The sequence below is a fragment of the Enhydra lutris genome, unplaced genomic scaffold (genome assembly GCF_002288905.1).
Source record: "Enhydra lutris kenyoni isolate GAN:26980312 unplaced genomic scaffold, ASM228890v2 scaffoldscaffold4, whole genome shotgun sequence".
NCBI lineage: Eukaryota > Metazoa > Chordata > Mammalia > Carnivora > Mustelidae > Enhydra > Enhydra lutris.
In genome coordinates, this window is record NW_019154088.1 from 55501441 (window position 1) to 55522802 (window position 21362).

The window sequence follows — 21362 nt, forward strand, 5'->3', positions numbered from 1 at the left end:
TGTAATAGACAAGACATTCTTGGGCTCCCATTTGGAACATTCAATGCTATCTTCTCATTTTTTTAAATATAAATGATCAAAGAATTTTTCTTTCTTTTTACATTTTCATTATTCTGTAGATCTAGATTTTACATTGAAAAATTATGAATTAGGATATTTATTTCAATAATCTTGGCCCTTAGACACAGCACATATAGAAAGAACATTATGAATGATGGTTTTTCTTAAACCCAAGTAAAAGGTAGAGACTCTGTAATTGACTCCATGGTAAGAGTTAATTAAAGGCAAGGTTTTGTACAAATAGTATATATTTCTATGAATAGTTTGCATTTTTCTAGAGAGGGGTCCCTAGCTTTTATCAGATTTACAAAGGGACCTCAACCTCAAAAAGATTAAGAACCATTCAGGTAAGGATTATTATTATCTGTAAAGTGTTGAAGCATCCTGCCATTGCAGAACTTTATCTCTAAGAATCGGTCAGCATTGGTTCCTGAAAATGCAAGTCCCAGCTTTCTGTTTCCCAAAGGCCTACACCAAAAATCATCTGAAAAAATCAGACATCCTGTTAGGTAGAACCAAACATAGGTGATTTTATGGTGTTTGGCCCAAGCCAATTAGGGAATAATTTAGAAGTTTCAAGAAGAATGGTAACTTACTTGAAAGAGGCCTGGAAACATCATTATTTTTAACATACCGTATCTAATAAGCTTTGTGATTTTATTTAAAATGTGTTGGTTAAAGGACCCCTAAAGAAGGGAAATCTTAAGGCTAACAATTAACTAAACTCTCCCATGGCCTTCCTCATCCTCACCTCTGGAAAGATAAGATACCTTACTTAGCTATTAACTGTTACCCTTACTCCTGCTGCTGGTGATAAATGGGAGATCCGGACCAGCTGTTCTTCAACTCTGTGGAAAAAGAGAGCAATAGGAGAAAAAAATGGGCTTGATCATCAGCCTGAAAGATAATTGTATAATAGCTTCCAAGTACCAAGCTCATATGTGTGTGTAGGGTACTGTACAAAATGCTTTCCGTGAATCATCATGTTTAATCATCACAATAATAATCAAGTTGTTAATTCATTTTGCAGATAGTAAGACTGAGCTACAAGCCTCATACCTAGTCAGTGATAGTTGCATAATTCCATAGCGCACTACAGTGAAGGTCAGAAGTCTTAACTTTCTGGTGGTGGGAACTTATGGAGAGTAGTTGCTAGAGAACTTCATAGAAGTTTTTTCTTTGAAGGCCAGACAGTAAGAGCTGGATCTAAATTCAACTTGTCTCTTTAAGAGAGAAAAAGTAGGATAAGATGACCTCATGGAATTCACGTTACCATAGTTTTTTCTGCCCTTGGAAGGAGACAGTGCTTTCACAGGGCAAGTGTCCTAAAGAATTTCAGAGTAGAAAACCTGGTTGTTAAAACCAGGACAAAAGAAAAGTGTGGCATCGGGGAGGCAAGGTTTCTTGTGGTTATCAACTTATTTTTAAATGCCATTCTAGAAAAGCAATCCATCCTTGTATAGGTGGAGCAGAAGAGGGACACGTTGTGCTTCCCACTGGAAGAAAGATGTGGAACGGCTCATCTTAGCTATGCTGCCAGGGCCGGTGCAGCCTTGAGGAATCTGCTGAACAACTGCTGGTTGTGCAAGCCATTGGCCTGAGAGCTGGCGTGTGTTTTGTACACCAAAGCTTCACTCATTCCAGCACAGCAGAAACATGTAAAGAAAACTGGCACTTTCTCTTAACGTGTCAGTTGCTTCTCCCTCTTTCTCTTCTTCGCTCCAAGTCTTGTCTGGAGTATTTAAGGAAGAGGCTGCTGACTTTGTGTGCTTGAACAGCCCTGAGGCAGCTGGGACAGGGCCACCAAGGGCCTGCACACAGCATGATCACGTATTGTCTCTTAATTGCACATTCTGTCTTTTTCCTCATACCTACCCACAGTGTCACCAGGCATTGTTTGGACTCGGGGATCCTGAGGATTAACATTATTGACCTATATTGTTGAATTTGTCTTTTGTATTTTAATCCTTCCTTATGGCACAAGAAGACAGGAGATTATTTCACCACCACCACCACCACCCCCGCCCACCCAAAAAGCATATTTTGCTGGTAGGACATTACCACGGGAGTAGTTTCCTCAAGTTGATGGAATTGATTGATATTTTTCTGCTTCAAGTGAAAATCATCGTGTTGAATAAATGGAGCCCATTTCTCCTTCAAAGAGAATTTGTTCCTTTCTCAACTTGGGTCTTTCTGGGGTGTCTAAGTCCTTCCTTCTCTGAATTTGATTTGCCCGCATTGAAAATGGTGTACTGCGCATGTCGTTTTTCTCTCCCCAGAATGCTTAGTTAGCACTCTTCATCGTATCTCAGTCAGACTCTCCCATCTTCATCAACTCTCATGGCCGGTCCTTGGGGCATAAATCCTCTCTTACCCTGTGTCACTGATTTCCTTGACTGCTTTCTTCCGCTTGTTGCTGTGATTTCTGAACTGCATGTGTCTGATTTGCCTTTTCCATGCCTCTGCCATGGCTGTAGGATTTCTTTGTGAACAGTAACTCCAAGCAGGTAAGTAAGCAACTACCCAAACTTTGCTTACTATAACTTCTTGGCTCAACATAAGCTCAAAATGTCTTAGTTATCCAATTTTTTTTTTCCCGGATAGTGTAACTCAGGGCTTATGTAATTCTGCGTTGGGTTTCAACTCTTAACTGATACGTAGAGGTCTGCCTGAAAATCTCAGCATGACAGAAGACAGTTGACGTTTGATCACATGGTGCCTCTTACTATAAATTTCATATTGTCTTTGTTTTCCCAAACTGTTACACAGTTCCAGAGCTCATTGGTTTTCTTACATTTTAAAAATGCCATGATCCATTTTTAAAATTGATTCTGACCTCTAATAAAATCAAAACTTGCTATTTATCAAGTTAGTCTGGATTTTCACCTTGATGCCCAGTTTACATAAATAGTATTTTATATATAATTGTTTTTTGCCTCTTCCACCATAAATTAGGACGGGCCATCATTGCTTACAGCTTTTTGTACAGCAGCGGAGTACGCAAAGTAGTGTTTTGTTGTTAATTCAAGTAATTGCACTCATGCCTTGAACTGCCCCCTGTCTGTTATCTGTCAGACTCCTGGGTGATGAAAGGTACCATATGGGCTTGGGAGCTTCCTGTTGCACATGAGGACGTTTGGCAGGATTTATTGTTCAGCTTTTTGAGTGCTCAGGATGCAAATGGTTCTGGAGTGAATGGGCCCTGCAAACGGCCAGGACTGGCAATGGCAAGCCTCAGCCGAGCTTGATTCATAGTGACAGTTCTTCTGTCTGCTATCCATAGGGATTTGGGGGACAAAAGGAGGGCACCGCTCACTGATAATTTATGCACGCTTAGCATCTTCAACTTAGAGATGCACTTTGTTCTTCCAAAAATGCTTTTTCAAATGTGGGTGGTCAACTTTTCTTACTACTTCCCTTTGTCAACTCGATTTTAGCCCTTCGTTTCAGTTCCACCACCTCCCTGTACTCCCTCCCTCACCATCTCAGCTTCGCCTGTGTGCGTGCGTGCGTGCGTGTGTGTGTATGTGTGTGTGTAAACAGAAAATATCAAGGAAAATGTGTGTCTGAAGTCGGAATGTCCCTGTGTGACTTTGATGGATTTCTTTCACGCTCTTTACAGAAAGAAGCAGACGCCATTGATGACACCCTGAGTTCCAAACTGAAAGTCAAAGAGCTTTCAGTGATTGATGGTCGGAGAGCTCAGAATTGCAACATCCTTCTCTCGAGGTATTGTTGATATTGAATAAACATTTCTGGTAGGACCAACTTTCCTCTCCCGTGGCTCCCATCCACATGTTTGTACTTGTTCTTTTAATCGGACTCTGCTGAGATTCAGTTCTTTGGATTCTCTCCTGTCTAAGGAGAGGAGAACTCATGGCCCCTACTTCCCTGTGTGGAATATATCAGAGTGGGATGCTTCTTCCTTTCTTAGAGTTTAATTTCCACAGACTCCTGAAGTTAAAGAGTGGAACATCCCAAATCAATGTTTTGTTTTGTTTATTTTTCCAGAGAGCCTGTAAAATGGACTTTATATTTCCTGGCTTTAGAGATATTTTAGCTGTTGAGTAACACTGTCCCAGAATCAGCAGCAACGGTGAAAGCTCTTTGTTTCATTTTGCTTTTCTAAATCACCTTTTTATACTTCAAGTTTATGATTTCCATGTCCTTTCTGAACATTTTTATGACTAAAGAGATGTAAATCTCAAACCCGAGTGAAATGCTAATTTATCCATTCCAGCCGTGTTGAGAATCTTTCACATAATTAGTGCACCATCACGGCCTGGGAACTTGAGAAGAAGAAAGGAAACTTGGGAGGCTGGAATCTGCCCATAGCTTCAGGCACTATGTCTGGTTGTCCTGGGCATTTCGAGTAGCTTTTCTGTATCTAATTTCTTCTTTTCTCTAGAAGGAACTTTTCTGTCAGGCAAAGATACCTAACACGTAAGAGGTAAATGAATATCCTAAATTTGGGGGCATTAAATATAAGCCCCCCTGGTCACATTCTGAAAGAATGTTATATAGGTATTAAAGCTGGTTTAAGGTGGCTTCATTTTCAGAGAGAGTAAAGAGGGAAAGTGGCAGCCTTTATTTTTTATTTATTCAGAAAGTGCAAGCAGGGGGAGGGGCAGAGGCAGAGGGAAAGAATCTCAAGCAGACTCTGCGCTGAGTGCCAAGCCCAATGTGGGGCTCGATCTCATGACCCTGAGATCATGACCCTGAGATCATGACCCGAGCTGCAATCAAGAGTCAGGCATTTCACTGGCTGAGCCACCCAGGCGCCCCGGCGGTCTTTATTTTTAGATGGTCTTACAGTGAATTTCTTTTAACATAAAACACTGCTGCTTGGTTTACAGCATGGAGCTTGATTATTAGCCAGATATATATTACTTTAAGGAGCAAATGTTTCTTTTCATAGAAGAGAAACTGAAGCTTAATGAGATCCCTGAATTTTAATACAACCAGGAAGGTAACGTGAACCATCCTCTTAGCGTTTCATTTCTGCCTCTGGCTGGAAGCTATGTAAATGGCCAGGCCCTGTACTTAGCCCCATTTTTTTCTCCCTGAACACATGCTCAGGAAGATACCAAGGAAATAAACTGAAGGTCTACTTACTTTTCTTCTATAGTATATACAATTCGCTTTGCTGTCATTTCCTTTTACAAGTCACATTCTTAGTAGTGACATTAAATGAAAATTGGGGGGAAGTTTTTTTTTTTCCCCTAAAGCCTAGAATTTCTGCCTCTTTTTGTGCTTTTGCAGTCTAGAGGGACACTTTTAAACAGCTTGACAAAGGGAGCTATCACTCTGAATTTTTATAGTACTTAAGTGCTCATCACAGTAAAATCTGTGACCTAGTTCCTCATAGACAGATTATTCTCGGCGCGAGATGTCAGTGAGGATAATAACACTGACACCGGTTACAGAGAAGGTTACAGCTCTTTCTGGCAAATTTCCCATCTCATTATCGAAGGAATTATTTCTTATTTGTGCTGTGCAGTTTCCTTGTTACCTCAGAAGTGTCAGAGCCTAAGGTGACTTAGAACTTGAGTGTATCTAAACTCTCTCTGGAAGATAATTTTTGAGAAATTGCCTTGTATCTGTAAAAGTAGCTATTAAAATCCAATTTAACGAATGAGTGTTATTACAATGAGCATAATTAAAAAGCAGATTGTACATAACAAGGTAATTTTGAGTCCCAGCTAACCTTACAGTAATTAGACCCTATGGATCAGGTTCTAAAACCTCTTTCCCACTGAGGATTCAGCCCTACAAGCTTTTCTGCTCCATGATCAATAGTTTTACTCCTGTCAGGAAAGCATAGGACTGACCTGTAGTGTGCTGTGTGGTAAAAGTAATAGAAATGAAGCAGATTTAGTTTTAATTTGGGTTGTGTTTAGTTGTTTAGCAGGTCAGCAGTTCACCTTACTTTCATCCCCCACACCCCCCTCATTGGCAGTGCGTTACTACACACGAAAGGAGCTAGGGGCTAGAAGGAAGGAAGAAACCTATGAAAGTGCGTGTGATGCTTTTTTCTTGGAGTTATCACTTTGACGCATTTGTTTGCCTGGCGCTATGCAGGGTGCCACAGAACAGACCGTGACTTTGAAAGCTCATGGCTCACTGGAGAAGGGAAATGACACCGGCAAGGTAGCTTGTGAACAGCTCAGGTCTAGGCTAATGGGACCAGAAGGAGCCGGATGCTCAGCCAAGTGGGAAGGACACTGATGGGGCTCACCAGAGGGAGGGGACCTCACAGAGCGATAACAGTTACACCGCAGGGGTACGGGGGGCAGTTCTGAAGAGGCACTCCGCGGAAGCCAAGGCACCCGAGGGGTCAGCGCATAGCTAAGAAGGAGAGCCCCGCATGGTGGTATCATCAGTCATAAGGAATGAGACTGGGCAAGAGAGCCTGGTGCCTTCGTGAGGGCATCACTCAGCCAGGGGCAAGCCATACCCTCCTCGTCTATAAAATGGAGATGAGGAGGGGACTTGTAGTGGGCTCTCTCAGTGTGGGAGTTTTAGACCCAGGGCATGTGAAGCAGCTGCAGGGACCCCTCCCCTCCAACCCTTCGGTCATCGCCCAGTCCATGGCCTGTGTTCGTGCCCACGCGACCAGGAATCAGTGCAAGTTGTTTATTTTAACAAGGTCTGAAGTCTGCTCTCTGGGGTTTGCAGGAGAGGTTGGAAGGGGTGGAGAGCTGGCCGCGAGAGCAGCCTTTAGATAGCAGGCTCTTCCTTAGGTCCAGGTGAGACCTGATGAGGGACAGAATTGAGAGAGCCTTAACCCTCGGTAGGACCTGGACACCAGTGTCGTGTTTGGGGACAATGAATAGGAGTGTCTCCAAGAGGTGTCAAGATTTCCTTCTTTTCCACACTTACCATCTTTCTTCTTTTCTACTTTTTTCATTCCCTGAGCCTGGAGACCCTCTCTGTTTCCTACCTTGCTGACGAGGAATTTAATTCCCAGCAACATAGTGCTCTCCCCAGAAGCTACCACACTATAAGCCTGTGCTATATTCCGTGGGGCATATTTCAATGAGCACATACGTCTTCAGTGTTCGGTTATCCTTAAAAGCTCATCCTTACCTCCACACTGAAGAAGTTAGTGGACCCTTTGGTCAGGGCACCTGCCACAGTCCTGCCTGGAGTGGAGAAAGGAGTCAGAAGGAAGCCCTTCCTGCCCCACAAGCCAAGCAGGGGAGGGACGCGTAGGCCCTGTACGTGGGACTCGCCGCCTTCGTGGCCAGGACTACCTGCAGCTCCTGGAAAGAGACTGCCTGGAAGGTGACTTTGAAACAGAAGCTCCAGGCCATGAGGGTCCCCGCTTGCCACAGACTTGCGAGTGCAATGAACGTGATGTTCCTCAAACTAAGAATCCCCTCCTCAGGCCTCAGGCAGAGGGAGCACCAACTTACCGGGTTTATCCAGGTGACATGGGGCAATAAAATTCACTCTGCTTTATTCCCTAAAACCGACCTCTCCCTCCCTCCCCCAAAAAAGAAAGAGACTTGGAAGCTGGTTTATATTGCAAAATGAACCCACCTTAAATACACTTTTATGAAGTGTTCTGCCATCCTTTTTTTTTTCCAGATGCTCACTTAAAATGGCGGCCGGGGTGCAGTAAACCACAAAAAGCTACTTTAAAGTGGGGGGATTTGGCTTAAATCCATTGAAGCAGAGCTAAGGCTGACCTAGCCGTCCATCCCTAACTCATGTTCATTATGCCTGGATGTTCCAGTTCTCTTGGCAAATTTTTGAAATACTTGAGGGGCGCAAGGTAGACTTAACTACTGTTTTTAAGTGGCCGGTTTGTTTCCTGCCTTGTAAAGAAAGTTGAGGTGGATGTCTCAGAAGTTGCCACCCTCCAGCACACCAGAACACTGGCAAGCTTTAAAAGCAATTAAAACGTTAGAATTGGTAGGGTCCTTAAATTACAGAGCTTAGCAGCAACTCACTCTATGGATGTCAGATGATACGGACAACCCGGCAACCTGCAACCTACAGACGGGTCCCAGAGGGCGGGGTCCCCTTCTCCTCTTTCCCCGAGGGCGCAGTCTCTTTGTCTGCTCCAGCAGGCCGCGTGTGAGGCAGTATGTTGACAGGTAGATTTTCTTAAGTACTATCCATTAAAGTCTCAAGTCTCTTTGTGAGACACATAAAGAGAAACCAAAATTGTTATGAATTAGAGCTAGTGTTTAGTCCAGACAGCCTCTGGGGGTTGAGAAGCATAAATATATACAATTTCAAAAGCAAGAAGTTCTGCACTCCATATGGGGAGCTAATGAATGCAAATCTGATACTTCAAGTATTGTTCTCACTCCGATTTTCAACTCCTTTTCTTTTAAATGCAAAACAGAAGGGCTCCGCGGAACCACACCATAAAGTAGTTTCTTCAGCTCAGTGTGAAAAGGACACAGAACTAATTTACTTTTTTCTTCTAAGTGGGGCTTTTCTCAGGATGGCTATAGGCGGTTCCACAGCCAGTTGGTTTTTATTAGTGGCCGTTTCAGCCTTCCTTAATGTTCCTCTTCCCTGGCCGTGCTTGGCTGAACTGTGGTGTTTGCTCCTAACAGACTCAAAGCCTTTAGTGTCCTAGAATTGAGGGCTACCCAGAGCCTGCACGGTGAAGCCAGGATAGTTTTTATCCTATCATATGTTTTACCCACACCAGCTCAGCTAAATGGTTCCAGTGAAGTTCGGGGGTTTTCCATCGTGATGTTCTGGTGAAAATGTTTGTGGGGTGATGATTGTCACAAGAAAGAGTAAAACAACCTGAAGAGGTCCTAGCAGGTCCAGGGAATTAGGATGGCGCCATACCTGAGACGAGGTGATAGAATGGGTCTCCTTTTAGAACACAGGCAGTTTCAGGGCGCCTGGGAGACTCAGTCAGTTAAGTGTCCAAGTCTTGATCTTAGGGTCATAAGTTCTAGCCCCGTATCAATCAGCACACACACTCTTTTTCTCCCTCTCTTTAAAAAAAAAAAAAAAGCAGTTTCACATATTGCCTAGATGCTGTGTATTTGGATTTGACAACAGGAGGTAAAAGAGGATGCTACTAGTACAATAAGATGCATGGATTTGTTCCTTCCCTTTCCTACTTACTGGCACATGAAACAACATTCAGTGTACATAGTAAGATGGCTGGTTTTCACAAGATTATGTCAAAGTCTAGCGAAAAGGACAAGCCAGAGCTGTCCAGAGTGGGGTGTGTTTGGACCAGCTCTACCCCAGGGTCCTTTCCTCCTTCCGTGAGCTTTGTGGCCACCCCTGCACTCAGGCTGCCTTCTCGTTTATCTGTGAGAGCACGAGTATTGCAGCTTATCGTTTGATGCACCCAAACACTATAACCACCTTGAAAATAAGAACGCTGTCTTGGAATTCTTGTTTAATACTCCTGGGCCTAATGGATGTTGTGTACAGAGAGGAAACTGATAGAAGTAATGGGTTGTGAGAGTGCTTTGGGTAGTGTTCGTGATAACTCTACTAAGCGCGGTGTAATGATCACGTAACTGCATGTGAATGTTTAGGTTAGGAAAGTACTGCTGCTGCTTGTCCCCTTTGGAGAAAAGTCCGTTGGAGTGTAAGTTTAGTGAGTTTAGTTTAGTGTTTAGTGAGTTTAGTTAGTTAGTTTAGTGAGCCTTAGTTAGTTTAGTGAGCCTTATCCATGGTCAGGCAGAGAGATCAGTGCTTTATGTGCATTATCTGGTGCAGTTTGATGAGAAAATGAAGGCTTAAAAAACACCTCATCCAAGGTCACATTGGCCCAGCACTGTCTGCCAGGACTGGGGCCCAGCCTGATGCCAAAGCCCCTTCCTTCAGATGCTCCCTGTGAAGGCCATATATCTTGCCCTGTATTTGTGTTTATATCTTTATCTCTAGGCCTAATGTGATTTTTCTTGAAGATCATAGACAAGAACAGACCAAATAATGTTAATATGTCACTTTAGTGGTATTTTAATAAGGAAGTATGATTTTTTTTTTTCTTTAAGTAAGTCTGGAGCTGATGCTTACAGTAGAACAAGAGAATGACTCTGTTGTTCTAGCTAATCATCTGATGAAGACCTTTCTCCCTAGTGAACACTATTGGTTGTGTCTGATAGAAACACATTTTTGCAAGTGCATTTTAATTTCATGACTCTTTTTTATAGTCCACACTTTTTTGTGCTGACATAATCAAGATGTAAATCCTTAACTTAATTAGTAAATCATATATATTTATGATAAACAGAAACAGATTTCTGGTTTTACTTAAATTCTTCCCTAAAAGATATTAACTAGATAAGCAGATTCGTAAAAGGAATTTAGGGTTAGGAATCAAGAGTTTCCTGTTTGTGATAGATACTGCCACTTTCCGTATGTTTGACCTTGGGCAATTCACTTAGACATTCTGCACCTCAGTTTCTCCCTCCATTTAAAAAAAAAAAAAAAATGACCATCACAGTTATTTTAAACCTCCAACAAAATAATATATGTGAAAACTCCTCCACCATGAAGTGCCATTTGCATTTTACTCTGAGTATTAACTATTCAGCTTTTTAATAATAACAGATTTCAACCCTTTTAAAATCGATTTTTAATCTGAAAACAAACTTTAAACAATCCTGATGAATTATCAAGTTCAGAATTTAGTTTTTTGGGGTGCTAGGTGGCTCAGTCGGTTAAGCATCTGACTCTCAATTTTGGCTCCGGTCATGATCCCAAGGTTGTGAGGTCAGACTCTGTGCTGCATGTGGAGCCTGCTGGAAGTTCTCTCTCCTTCTCCCCCTATGCCTCTGCTTGCCTGCACACTCTCTCACTCTAAAATAAAATAAATAAATCTTAAAAATCTTTAAAAAAAAAAAAAAGGAATTTCGTTTTCCTTTCTCATCTACAATACATGGCTACTATATGTAAAGCAAATGGTGGGTATAGATGTCTTACCTTTTCCTCATCCTCCAACCCCTTACTTAAGGAAACTAAACAATAGAACAATAGAAACTAAACAATAAAACAGATATGTTCTCTGTGTCAGCAGAGCATTACAAAGTCCTGAAAGAATGTTAAAACGGTTTCAAAATACTATTTTTAGGTGCAATATTTTCAGGAAATAAGCTTTCACTAAGAGATTTTGAGGAAAACAGTCCGTGAAAATCAGCAGCTGGAGTAGCAGAATGAATTATCTTGCATTAAGTTTTAATACTCAAGCCAATATTGTTAACAACAAAATAAAATATTCTTTATCCAGGTTGAAATTGTCCAATGATGAAATCAAACGGGCAATTCTAACAATGGACGAGCAGGAAGATCTGCCCAAGGACATGTTGGAACAGGTGAGCTGCCAGACAGACATATCTCAGAGCACAAGTGACAACTGGCTTCCAGCAGGGAGTGGGATATTGAGAAAATCTGGTTGTTGCTGGTGGGTAATTTCCTCATCTCTGAACCAACGTTGAATGTGGCTCTCTTAAGAGACTTTATTCTCTCATTGCTCCTCAAAATGTTGGGTGAAAAGGAAGGTCACAAGTTTGTCAGATGCCTGGGACCCACAAGGCCAGATTCTGTTCTTCATGCTGCAGTTAATACGCCTTCATAGGTCATACAAATCTGTCAACTCTAGGGAAGTCTGTTGGACAGGCTTATGGAGAATCTCACCAGCACCATGAGATCACCGGCTACTACATAAACTGATTCATTACTGAATCCTTAATAAAGTTTGTGTCTTGGCCTTGATGCACCATTCCTACACCCCAGTAGTTACCATTAAACCCCTTAGCTCTGTCATCTGCATCGAAGTAATTCATATTAACTGTGGCCAGCCAAGCTGGATGGAGTGACTTAGCCTCTCTTTGTGCAGTATTCCTTTAACACGTTCTGTGGAGCCATTCCACCTCTGTTATGTGTGTCTCAGCAGCTTTGTGCAGTTGTCCCCCAAATGACAATGTTCTTGAACTAGAAGATGTTTCAGGGATTATTACCTCTCAATCTGGCCCTGAATATTTCCGTGCTTTGTGGATATCGTCTCCATGCTCTGAGACTATTCTGTCTGCTTGTCTCATTGTCCTTGGTACGAAATCCTATTTTGCGTGACTTTGGTCTAGAGGTCCATGTTAGTGCCAGGTCCACTGAAGGTTAACTGTGGACAATCGTGGTGCCGGGCTGAACTTGAGATCTTGGTTGCGGGGATGCTCAGCTCCCAGAAGCAGAGTAAAGGCTGTTTTGCACTGTTAACAGTGATCTTGGAGGGTGTGGCTGCTCCAGGGGGAGTGTCTGTGTGCTTATGCATTTTCCACAGTGTTCTGGCTGATGTCGGAAAAGGCCTCCAACACAGAGCAGGGAAGAGTGAAGCGTGAGGTGTCACCACACCACAGTGCACCTGCTCCACCTGAAACCTGCAGCTGCAATCATCCTGGGAAAGCCCTCACACTTAGCAATAGAATAAGTTGTCAGACTGTGCTTTTTGATGTTTGACTTAGTTACCAGTAGCCCATGACTGTGCGTCCAAGCCTGTCAGGATCCTTTGTGTACAAATAGTTTAAACATAATTCCTAAACTGAAAATTAATTGTTTAGAGCATTTTACAGCTTCTCTGCACACTCTTCTCTCTCCGTCTGCAACCAGTCCTAACAAGGGTCTCTGCCCAGAAGTGTGGCCCAGCTTCCCTCTGCCCCCCTCTGGCCCCCAGCTGACCCTGCACTTGGGTTGCCTGCATCAGAAGCTGCTCACACAGAGGGAGGAACTATGCAGAAAGCTGCTTTGGTCCTTAGGTCTTCAGCCCCTATTGACAAAGTCATATGTTTAAAATTCCACAAGATCTGTTTACTGTGAAATTGCATGCAGCAAAATTCCTCCTTGAGGGAAGGGATTTCAAGATCTTGCCAAAAGGGCTTCTCATGCAAATAGAATGTACTTCAAATAAATACATAAGAAAATCAATCTACTGAAGCAGAATCTGGCCAAGTGGGATACTTTTGACCTGGTCTACCTTGATAATTCTGTGGGTCTTACTCTCTGGTCACCTACCATACTCTTTCTTTTCCTCCTTATTCTCTTCTTCCTCTGCTTCCTCTTCTTTCACACAGCACTTCTTCCAGAGAAACTTTGAACTAGTATCTCTTTACTCCTAGTTATGATTTGCATTTGAATCAGATTCCTTCCCTCCTCTCCTGCTTTTAGCTGCTGAGCTCAGAACTCAGAGGAGATTGATACCCTCCTCTTTCTTGGAACCTATAGTTTTCTCCTCATTACCAGGTATTTGTCTAAGTCTTCATTCCTCTCCTAAAACCATCCATACACAGTCTGTCACTTGACTCTGCTTTGGGAAGGACTGAACCTTAGCATGTGCCTCTCACAGCATTCTGTACAAAAGAGCTAGTGTTGTCCTGAACAGGGGCCTGTGGCTTAGTGCACACAAACCAGTGTGTGTGTCATGGGGGGAGGAGGAATCCCTAAGACTCGAAATGAAGTTCCTTGCCCAGTAGATAAAAATCCAAACTAAGAGGAAAAAACAAGTCTTTTTCTCTCTCTTGCTTCTCCCTTCTCCTTACCTTATTACCTTCCTCCCTGAACTGAGGAACAGCAAGAAGATACTGGTCCTGTCCACTGGTACCATTTGAACACAGGAACATAAATGCCTAGAACCGGTCAGGCTACCAGACCAGTGAACCCACTGGCATCCACATCCATGACATCCCATCAGGAAAGAGGGGTGGCTCTGGCCTCTGCTCTGGCCCAGCCCTTCCTTCTGCTCAGGAACCCAGCTGGATCAGAGTATCCTGCCTGCACCCCATCATATACCTTTTCCTCTTCACTCTTAACTTGTTCAAGTCTCAGCCTTTCACAAAACACCTTTTCATACTACACATGCCCATCTAGCTACTGTCCTCTCTCTCTTTTGATACAAGCAGAGTTATTGAAAGCTTGTCCACACTTACCTCCTGTTCACTCTTCCTCACCTCCCTAAAGCTGTTCTCACTAAGGACTCACCACCTCCCTGTTGCCAAAGCTAGGGGGCACTTTGCAGTCCTTATCTTCCTTGATTTGCTGCTGGTATGTGACACCGATGGCCACTTGCTCCATGGTGAAATGTGTTTCTTTGGCATTTCATTGTCTCCTCTAAAGGTTACTCCTCTTGTCCTCATTCCTCAGACACTGGCTTCTCTCCAGCCCTGCTTTGTTTCCCTTGACGGTTCCCCTAGTTACCTCACTCATATCCTTGCATGTTATAGTCAGTATCAATGCTCTGTCTTCCAAACAGCTCTGTATAGCATGTCAGACCCATTTGTCCACCTACCAACTAGGAATCTCTACTTGGTTCTCTTGCCAGTATTTCAAACACTAAACACTCTCTCCCCACCCACTCTCCTCCATTTCTTCCTGGGTTTCTTCCTATTACACTCTGTATACATTGTATACAATGTATACATTGTTGCCTAAGCTAGAAGCCTGGACGCATCCTTTTGACCCTCTACCACAACCCATCATCCATCAACAAGTCAGGCCAGTTCTATTCAACCCCCTAAATAGCTCTAGAATCTACCTACGACCCAACCCAGGTCACCATCCTCTCTCACCTGGATTACTGTACCAACAGTCTAATCACAACCCCCTAATACTTTTGATCCTTTCTAATTCTTTCTCCATTCTGTGAGCGTAGTGGTCTTTTAAAAATGTAAATTCATCCCCCTACTTAATATTTTAAGTCCTATCCCAGAGCCCGCAAAATAAAGACTGAAATTCTTTCAAGGTCCTTGCTACTCCCTGACCTTGACCACTGCTGCCCTCCCCCACTGCCATTACAGCTGTTCTACTGGCATAAATGCTGTGCCACCCTTTCCAGACCCTGGCACGTGATGTGCACTCTGCCTGGAATATATTTCCATTCACCTGTAGTTCTAATTCCCTTTCCCTGCCGGTGGCACAGACTGCCTTTTCTGAGGTCCCATCATTAAATCCAACAAACTTTGGAAACCTACTAAATGAATCATCCGAATGCCAGCTTCAAATTATAGGGAGGATCTTGGGGTCTAGAGGGTCAGTATCAGTAAAAAATGTATATATATCCAAGGGCATCTGATCCAGAAAATCGCACATTTGGACAGGGCTGTGGGTATATATACACATATTTGTGATTTGAAATAAGATACAGAATACTTTTTCAACTTTAAATATTGCTGTTTCTCCCACATTCCACGCTTATTTCTTCTGCCAAAATAAAAAATAGAATCAAAAACCAAATCCTACCATGTTCTTCTCATCCATCATGACATGGAGCAAAAAATGAGATGGAAATACATAAGCCAGAGAAATAAACAAGTTGAATGGAAAATACACATAGAATTACTCATCCCAGCATGATGTAATAGAAAAAAAGCATTGAGCTGGGAGTCAAGAGACCTCCTAAGTTCTATTTCTGATGATTACATGAACTTTCTCTGTAATTCTGGGTAAGTGGCTTTGTCTCTCTGGACCTCCATTGCATCACCTTCTAATGAGAGTGTTGAATCTCCCAAGTCCCCCTAAGGGTCTATGCAAAATGGATCCTGGTAAAGAGCTTCCACAATCTGATTTGAGAGACAATATAGAGTAGAAAGTTGCCAGGAATGAATCTTATATCAATTTAACTACTTGTAAGTAAAAAAGAAAAGATTTTTTCTCCAGTTTCATTGAAATATCATTGACCTACATATTGACCTATAAATTTAAAGCATACAGCATAGTAGTTTGACTTACAGATGTGAAATGATAAGGCAATAAGTTTCATTAGCAGCATCCATCACGTCCTGTAGATACAATAAAAAAGGAAAAGAAATTCTTCCTCGTGATGACAATTCTTAGAATCGACCTCCTTAACAACTGTCCTGTACATTATACAGCAGCGTTAACTCTAGTCCTCACACTGTGTGTTACCTCCCTAGAACTTATGTTGTAACTAGAAGTTGGTATCTTTGACCAACTAACTGCAAAGATTTAGTCATTTGTATTGTATCTTAACAATGACCTGTAGCAGAGTTTATAAATTAAACAAAAGATACAGTCTCATTTGGGGACAGATTAACTGAAAGAGTGAAATTTTACTGCAAGAATTTAGTTATAAACCTCAGTTTTAATATTTGCATGTGCTTCTTAGCTCTTGAAATTTGTTCCCGAAAAAAGTGACATTGACCTGTTGGAGGAACATAAGCATGAACTGGATCGGATGGCCAAGGCTGATAGATTCCTTTTCGAAATGAGCCGGTGAGTTTGAAAATGCCTAAGACATGAACATGCCCTTTACCTCTCTCAGGAAGATAAACTTTTGATTCTGGTTGAATTAATTGGGCCAGTAACCTGGCTTCACTTAAAGCCTTTTTAAATTACAAAATCTTCTTAAGTCAGAACTATGTGGAATTTGTTTTGTTTATGGGAGTTCTTGCCTATGGGTGAGCCAGGGCTATTTTTCTTCATAATTACCTTTGGTTCTGGACCTAAACAAGTCATAACTTTTCCTGGTTCCAGTCAGTGTCTCCCTTCACCCCTCACCCCCGCACACTTTGACTGCTATGGGATTATATCTCCCTTCTCTCTGTAGCCCAGCATTTCAGAAAATGGGCAGACCCAGCAGTGTCGACCTGGAGCCCACATGAATGAACAACTAGGGTCTGGATGTCAAATCATGACACATGCAGACATCTCTAATCAGTCATGGCACACTTCCCACAGAGTCTTGGCAAGCATTCTCAACCCTTCTCCAGAAAACCCAGAGGCAGCCACTGCTTCATAATTTTGTTTGGCATGTAAGCTTGAGTCTGTTTGCCATCCCAGGCCTGAAAAAATTGATTCTGCATTAGAAAAGGATCAGTGGTGCCGAGACTCTCCTTCGACCCCAGGGCAGAGCTCTTCCCCTAAGTACCAAAGGCCTATGAGTGTAGCCAAGGTGAACATGGCTCTCACTCTACATTTCTGCCATATCTAGACTTATTTTTGTTGTTCCATCTCACCTTGCTGTGGGGAAGAATACCGCTATAGGACAAAGGATGGTTTTGGAATTTTGACTGGTGTGCCCAGCAAGCCTGTGTGTGGATAAATAGATGGTCACCCACATTGGCCGCCATTTTGTAATTGTCTAGACCTGTGCATGCATCACCCCCCTTGATCCTTCTATCAGTGCCGCCAGGAGGGCTGTTGGGTAGGGAGGTATTCTCTTCCATCTAATGGAGGAATTTAGTTACCTGTTGAAGGTCACCTACCAAGAGGAGAACCTAGGCTGCAAATGCAGGTCTGTTTGATTGGATGGGGCTACTGGACTGAAGTTTCCCACAGAGAGCAGCTAAGGCAGTGATTTGAGTTCAGAAGGTCTTGGCAAGAGTGCCTGCGCTCCCCCTCTCAGCAGCAGCAACTTATCTTAGTGGTGACCAGAGGCCAGTTTGCATCCTCTTATCGCTGGTCACTAGTTGCTATCTTGAAAGGCAGAGCCTGCCAGCCCTGAGGAGAGCAGAAAGGGAGCTAGCTGTAAAGAAGGGATCATTTGGGGACATGAGTGGGAAGAGGATGATATGAGGAGAGGTTGATGGACACGAGTTTTACTCTGTAGCTTTGCTGGAGGCAAACTTTGTGGAAAGTTAAGCATGGGAGAAACATAAGAAACAGCCCCTCACTTGCCCAGAACAGGGGGTAGGCTTTACATTTTCATTCCTTTTTATCTCCTCTGTTCACAAGAGTTCCTGGGACTCTGAGGAAGGGGAGGGGACAACTTTCCTTTTCTTTCAGCAGTTGCCTGATCTGTTTAGAGCTAAGGACCCTATGGCCATTGCCCAAATACTCCGGCGGGTCAGAGGGAAGTAGGCTCTCCAGACAAAGTGGCCTCATTTCCTGTGCTCCTGTCCAGACGAGGAACAAGGAATTGTGTGTGCGTGTGTATGTGTATGTGTGTGTGTATTGGGGGGTGTGTACTCTAAGGTACCTCCGCCTCCATGTCCACTAAGTGAACATAGACGTCATAAGTAAATAAATGTTCATCAGTCCGTGCTTGCTCTTACAGAATTAACCATTATCAGCAAAGACTCCAATCACTGTACTTCAAAAAGAAGTTTGCAGAGCGTGTGGCTGAAGTGAAACCTAAAGTAGAAGGTAAAGTCAGGCCTCCAGATTGAAGATGATGTTCATCATAAGTGCCTGTTTGCAAGTACAGTCCAAGTGCAGATAGTAAACAGGATCCCCTGGGTGATTTTTTTTTTTTTTCCTTAAAATCTTCTGGACTTGTGGTGGCTAATTACATAAGGTCCATACCTAGCCCTCTGACCTAGCCTGGCTTCTGGAGCTCACAGCACACCTCCTGGGCTCTTCTGGAGAAGTGGGCTTTTAACTTCCTGGGTGTTGGTAAGACACATATTTGACCACCACTAGCCAGGAGTCTGTAACTAGCTTTATCACAGTGGTGCTATACTGGTATTTCTAAGGGAACATTTCAGGCTGTTAAATTTTTAAGTGTTTGAAACATGGGCAGCTGCAGAGCACAGCCACAGAATGCGGGCTGGACTCAGGACCCTGCTCAAGCCCCAGTCCCTGGTCATACCCGCAAGCTGCTACATGAAACACATTTGGCCGGGGGGGGGGGGGGGGGGGGGGGGGGGTTGTCACTGGAATTGCTCAGTAATCCTGTTGATCTGAGTCGTACCAGGCAAGAAAGTGTTTGCAGCGGAATGTGGGAAATGCAGTCCCTTTCTATGTATTCTTAACTGCATACAGTTTAGTGAATCAGCCAGGAAAAGGACTAGGAAAGCAGAGGATTGTGCAGCTACCGTGGGTCTGTTGAACAACATCACTGGCTCTCCCCTCGCTCTCTGCTGCTAGTTGAGGTGTTTTGTAAGTGCTCCCTGGTCGTCCAGCGACCCAGGCTTACCTCTTCAGTATCTGCTGTCAGGTGTGTGGGTTAGGATGGGTGTCACTGAGGCGTCTCGCTGGTGGTAGTTGTGGTTACGTGTGCTTTATTTTGAAGCAATCCGTTCTGGCTCAGAAGAGTTGTTCAGGAGCAGCGCCTTGAAGCAGCTGCTAGAAGTGGTTTTGGCATTTGGAAATTACATGAATAAAGGCCAAAGAGGCAATGCGTACGGATTCAAGATATCCAGCCTAAACAAGATTGCTGACACAAAATCCAGTATTGACAAGTAAGTACGGATTCTTCCAACACTTGGAGGCCCCCGGAGCTGAAGTCAGGACCCCTCCGGGCCTCCTGAGTCTCCCTAATGCTGCAGCCTCTGGTGTGCTTGACTCTCGCGCATGCTCCTTCCCTCTCCAGCATTGACTTCTCTCTTCTCTCCTAATTACAAATAACCCAGAATTCCCATCGGGCTTATTATCCTTCATCCATTTTCAGTCCCCAGGCAGATAGCATCTAGTCTAAGTTTTGGGGTTTTTTGGATAAACTTTGTATTATAGTGTAATACACTAAAAACAAGGTCATCAGTCAGAAATGCACCGCCGGATGAGTTTTCACACACTGAACCTCTGTATGACTAGTGCCCAGATCCAGAAACAGACTGTGACCCGCATGCTAATGGTCTCCTCGTGACCTTTCCCAGGCATGACCCCCTCCACAGAGAACTGCGTTCCAGGGAAAAGAAAAAAACTGAAAGCTGATGATAGAATGTGAAGTTTGTTGGGGTTTTAGGTATGCCTTCCATCCTTTATACATTGACGCTAGCAGCTGTAAAAAATTATGAGGTATAAATGCAGTTTGGCTGTTGGTATTAAACTGCTCCTTCCAAGACTCCTCTAAATGTTTCCTAGAGAGTGTTTTAGGTGAATGGATTCTTGTTAGAAACACCGAGGTGAAAAGTGCTCTGCTGTCATTAACAGGTAGGCTCATTAGGCATAAAACACTAGTTTCCCGGGGAGCTCTGTTCCGCCAAGGCTCTTCCTGACTTCAGAGCAATTTGCACAATTGTTTCTAAGGTGAACTTCCCTGCGTCCAAATTCTTCTTGGAAATATGGGCTGTTCGCCCTAATTATTCCCCACTAGTAAGGCTCTTTACTCTGTGTTTTCTGTGAGATTAGTGACGCAGAGCATTATGGCCACCCTGAATCGATCCTATAAGAAATAAGCAATATGTTAAGTTGTAGGGCTAATTTGCATTCTGTAGAGATAGATTAACAAAGGGCAGCTGTGCCATCACCACCTTATTTTTAACGTAAGCCCTTGATCCTTCCAGAGCACTTTTGTATTGATAGTGCGGAGTACACAGGCCAAAGGGCTGTAGCACCTGTTGTCAGATAAAGAAACTGAGGCAGTGTCAAGTGGCTCCTTTAGCTTGCCTAAGATCGCAAGCAAGGTATTTGCCTCACGGGTATTTGACACCTGTTCTCTTATCCTCAGCTCCACTCCGGCAACACATGGACCTTATTTGGAAGGTGTAGTAGATAGCTGCAATGTCTTACTTGCATATGAAGGGCAGTCACCTTTTTAAGGGTGTTCTCTTCAACTCGGCTTGCAAGTTAAAGAGGAAGGAGACCCTCACCAGTTAGTCCTCTCTCTCTCCCTCCCTCCCTCCCTCCCTCCTTGCCCCTCCCTCTCCCCCTCCCCTTCCCTTTCTCCCTCTCTCCCCCTCCCTCCCCTCTCTCTCTCCCCGCCACCTTTCCCCCCTACCCCTTCCCTTTCTCCCTCTCCTCCCTCCTCCTTCTCTGCCTTCTCTCTCTCTCTCTTTCTCTCTCTCTCCCTCTCTCTCCCCCTCCCTTTCTACATTCTCTGTCTCTCTCTCTTTCCCTTGATACCCTCTGCCCCCTCATTATGATAACCTGGCACTTACTCTGAGATTATCTGCTTGTTGAAGTTACCGTAGAATTTAATATGCAGGCCTTTTCAAAATAATAAATTAAAACATTTCTGATCTCTTTTTCCTCTTCTTCCTGTGAATGTTTTGTCCCTGGAAATAGTACCCCGGTGTCTTGTAAACCCATAGTGCCTAGCAGAGTGCCTTGTTTATAAGCAGTCACTCAGGAACTACTCAGTTGACGCTAATCAAACTGCGCAAGGGTGGGACAGTTAGCCATGAAGGGTGCATTCACTCTGCTTCCCTTGTTTCCCGTCATACCGATGAGTAATCACGTGTGTGGCTGTTGGCTGGTTTTTCATTCTTCAAGAATTTATATTCAATCCAACAAGGTATTATTTGGATAGCAAACAAATGTGAATGTTCTGATCTAGCATGAAGTCTTTCTACACTAAGAAAAGTATATGTGGTTACTTGGATTTAGTTTCTCTAAATAACAAAGCATCTCTGTGAAAGAGTGAAGAAAATGGCTCTACCTTTTCTTGTAATGGCCACTGGGGTTTGGCTCCCTTGGGT

At 43.5% G+C, this 21362-nt stretch overlaps 1 protein-coding gene across 3 annotated transcripts in view; it reads left to right on the plus strand.

Annotated features, from left to right (window-relative positions):
- Nucleotides 1–21362, plus strand: part of LOC111140235 (dishevelled associated activator of morphogenesis 1) — a 96742-nt gene that overhangs the window by 63351 nt on the left and 12029 nt on the right. For 2 of the 3 annotated variants that reach the window (XM_022492564.1, XM_022492568.1), the window contains exons 15-19: nucleotides 3683–3789; nucleotides 11288–11372; nucleotides 16169–16275; nucleotides 18059–18147; nucleotides 19016–19184. In XM_022492564.1, the coding sequence (XP_022348272.1) occupies nucleotides 3683–3789; nucleotides 11288–11372; nucleotides 16169–16275; nucleotides 18059–18147; nucleotides 19016–19184 (557 nt within the window). Of the gene's footprint in view, nucleotides 1–2537; nucleotides 2568–3682; nucleotides 3790–11287; nucleotides 11373–16168; nucleotides 16276–18058; nucleotides 18148–19015; nucleotides 19185–21362 lie in introns of all 3 variants that reach the window. The other variant, XM_022492561.1, reaches the window with a different exon arrangement.